The following is a 3,539-nucleotide window of genomic DNA, read 5'->3' as shown; positions in this document are numbered from 1 at the left end:
CCAACGGGGATCAGGGAAACCGCAAGGACCGACGGGGATCCCCAATAAGATCCCTGACGGGGATCGGGCCGGTTACGGAGACGATATTAGCTATCGGTTTCGGGAACGGGGATACCAATATCCGATCCGAACCCGGCCCGTTGTCATTCCTAAATTTAAATATATACTAATCATATTAATGGTATTCATTATTTACATATATAAACCAAAACAAAGATTCTGCTGTATCTTGAACAGGAACAAGATCTAAAGGCCGGATCTGCGTTAAATCAACCTTTATTATAAATAATAGAATTACATAAAAAAATTAAATTAAAAATAATAATATCGGTATTTAAATAAAAAAAAAAGTAAAATACATATAATTTAAAGAAATCCAAAATTGCCGTCCCAAAATTAATTTATTAATTTTTGTCACACGACACAATTTTTTTTGGCCTGAAAATCTTGTACGGACACAAAAAATATCTAATATAACACTACGTTAGGCTCCGTAAAGTAAAACAAAATTAACAATTACACTTGAAAGCGAACCGGGTTTTGGAAGAAAGAAAAAGTTCGATGCCGGTATGGCACTCCGTCAATATTTCCAAAATTTTCATCCTCTTTTTCTTGTTTTAAACTGCAATCAAAAAACCCCCAAATTTTTCTCTGTTAGCACCGTCAATTAGTTTTACAAATTTTGCATCGGCGACATGTTGCTTCTCCAATTGCATTCGAGCTTCCAAAAGCGCCTGCTTCACCTCTTCGCCCCCTATAGTTTCTTGATCCAATACCTCGTAATCTTGAATTGCAGACTCCCATCTTTCCAACTGCAAAATAAATCAACGATGGATAAAAAGGTTACAAACAATGAATTGGTCCTAAAAGGACGTGAAATGAGTCAAAAATAAGCAAAGCGGTCATTGATTCGACAGTCTAGTGGCCAACCTTTCCAGAGGTCAATGACTAAAAATCTCATCAGATGTCATATACTTCCAAAATAGTCAAAATGAATTATAATTTACCTTGGCGTTGCATTCGGCTCTTCGAAGTCTAGCCTTGCCGTACGAAGGTCTCAAACTAAGAGCTACGGTACAGTCTTCTACCGCTCTCTCGAATTGGCCTAGTTTATAACGACAAGCAGCCCGATTGCATAGCAATACAGAGTTGTATGGTTCGTGCTCTAGTCCTTCGCTATATACATTACAGGCTTCAGAGAATTGTGATCCCTTGAAAATCTTGTTACCCGTGGCTCGAGCTCTTGCCAAAGCTCGGGTTTTCCTTGCTATGACGAAAACCTCCTCGCTTGGATCAATCTCATAAGCACGTAGCACGCCACTCACCGCCTCTTCAAACCTATATCACATTCACATGTGAATTTCATATGATTATTCATCTAGGTACGAAATCTAAGCGGAGATTTCAACTTTTTTTGGAATAAAAATCATGTGTTCCCAAATCCCATGTTTTTTGGGATTTAGGGATCGGTAAATTTTATTTTGCTACTAACCTGCCCGATGCCAAGTAAACTTGTGCTTGGACCGTTAAAAAATTGGCAGTAACCGTTGATCCGAACAATTGAGCGGAAATACCGACGTCCATGACCGGTGCGTTTTGAAATCCGAAATAAGCCTCCTCATGTCGATGGAGATTTAGTAATGCCTCAGCTTGCATAGCATAGACCTTACAACACCAAATCATTGAAAGATATATATATATATATATATATATATATATATATATATAAGTCTGACTTTTAAGATCAAACTGTTACGATAATCAGTTCATAATGAGTAATTAGAACGTACCTGAATAGATGAATCTACACCCAAAGAAAAAGCAAATTGGCTTTCTTTTAGTAATTTTTTCCAATCCTTGATTTTTCGAGCCCCCAAACATGTAACGAGTTGTGCTTTGGCTGCTTGTACCTTACCAAAATCGAGTCGTTCGGCTTTCTCACCCGAACACTTATAATGACATAGAGCTTTCTCTGCTTCCCCGAACCTAAAACACACGATTTATCAACAATACTGAATTAAACCAAATTACTAAATTGTAGAGTATAAATTATCTACGCGAAAACATGATTACTGGTATAATGTACAAGTCATCAATGTAAAAGCATGACAACTTTGTAAATTATATCGGTAATCATGTTCTACATCGGTGACTTGTACTAAAATGCCATACAAGTCACCACTGCAAAAAAAAACGATACCTAAGATAGAGAGATGCGAGACGGTAATGGGCCCGATGATACGAAGGATCGATACGAATTGCGATTTTGCAATCTAGAATTGCATCAACCAATTTTCCTAAACCTATCAATGCAGCACTTCTGTTACTATAATAAGAAGCGATTGTCGAATCCATCCTGATTGCTTCGGTATACAATGCGATCGCCTCATCGAACCGACCCTGTTTGTATTTATCGTTACCGAGGTTTTTAAACGCCTCGGGGTCCCATTTTTTCGGCAAGTTTCCGTAGATGTTTCCTAGTTTCCCATACGTTTGTGTCTTTTCGGGTTTTTTCTTCATTAGATTGCCCAAATGGCCAGGAACCATGACATGGTTCGACGAGGCTCGATACGTCGAGCCATTCGGGTTCGGTTTTCCACGAACCGAGATTCGGAGACTCAATTCGCTTGACGTAAAACTGGGCTCTTTTCGAAGCTGTTTCGTGTATGATATATTGGTTACTTGTGAAACACTGTATAATGCACTTTTGGAGATGGAGTCATACGGTGGTTTAACTGGTTTACTTCTCACGGTGGCCGGTTTTTTCACGGCGGTGGGTGGTCTAGTTTTAAGTTGTGGTTGTGGAGGAGGGTTTTTGGCAACTGGTTTTGAGAAGCCTGTGTATACTATCTCTCCGGCGCCGGCGGTGGTGGTGCGGCTGTGGGTTCGTTGAGGTTTCTTTGAAGTATGGTTGCCGGAAAATTGGGTTCGACGGTGCTCTTTAGAGGCTTCAAGTCGCGGCACCGGTGGTGTTTTCCGGGGACGGTTGCCGAAAATAGCCCCAATGAAGCCGCAACCGTTGTCTTTTCCGGCTATGTGTTTTGGCGTTTCGGCCATTTTTCTTCAGCTTCTTGAGAAAGGAAGGAATTTGTCCCCAATATTGAAGAAATGGAGAAGGCATTTATATAAAAGAAATAGATGTGCTTAAATGGTTTGTACGCTATGCATAAAAAGTTGTACGGTCTATATTTTAGGAAACTTTTTTAAATTTTATTGTTTAATATCGATATTATCGAGATGCATTTGAGTTTCTATGCTTAATGAGGCTTTATATATCAAGAATGTACTTAATGTCATTTATCTTTTGCAAAATATGTTTAATTTTTGAATGACAAAAATAACCTTCGGGCCGTTTACCAAACACTTACCTGGGTAAGCGCTTACCAAGTCACATTATCTCACCGGATGAATATGGTAAAGAATAAGAATCTTACCCGGTAAGAACGAGACAAGGATCATGAGTTTTACCTGGTTAGTGAGGGCGACGACTCTTACCATGGTAAGCGCTTACCGGGTGAATTGTTGCATACAATGCCGTT

General features: G+C 39.3%; 1 protein-coding gene across 1 annotated transcript; it reads right to left on the bottom strand.

Annotated features, from left to right (window-relative positions):
• Window positions 1-502: 502 nt before the first annotated feature.
• On the bottom strand, window positions 503-3,090 carry LOC112510508 (inactive TPR repeat-containing thioredoxin TTL3-like). The gene is made up of 5 exons (XM_025115951.1): window positions 2,201-3,090; window positions 1,791-1,986; window positions 1,493-1,665; window positions 1,008-1,338; window positions 503-812 (listed from the first exon to the last, which is right to left on the bottom strand). The coding sequence occupies exons 1-5, from the start codon at window positions 3,055-3,057 to the stop codon at window positions 618-620; spliced, it is 1,752 nt and encodes a 583-aa protein (XP_024971719.1). The 5' UTR covers window positions 3,058-3,090; the 3' UTR covers window positions 503-617.
• Between the last annotated feature and the right edge of the window lie 449 nt (window positions 3,091-3,539).

Source organism: Cynara cardunculus (assembly GCF_001531365.2).
Source record: "Cynara cardunculus var. scolymus isolate 2C chromosome LG 3, CcrdV1, whole genome shotgun sequence".
NCBI classification, from domain to species: domain Eukaryota; kingdom Viridiplantae; phylum Streptophyta; class Magnoliopsida; order Asterales; family Asteraceae; genus Cynara; species Cynara cardunculus.
Note: the sequence above shows the minus strand (reverse complement) of the source record. Positions and strands in the feature narration are given on the sequence as shown.

Excerpts from the sequence above, each read along its gene's own strand:
- LOC112510508 (XM_025115951.1), bottom strand. The coding sequence starts at position 3,057 with ATGGCCGAAACGCCAAAACACATAGCCGGAAAAGACAACGGTTGCGGC. Across the intron at positions 1,666-1,790 it reads GTGTAGATTCATCTATTCAG|GTCTATGCTATGCAAGCTGA; the intron begins GTACGTTCTAAT and ends TGGTGTTGTAAG. Across the intron at positions 1,339-1,492 it reads GTTTACTTGGCATCGGGCAG|GTTTGAAGAGGCGGTGAGTG; the intron begins GTTAGTAGCAAA and ends AATGTGATATAG.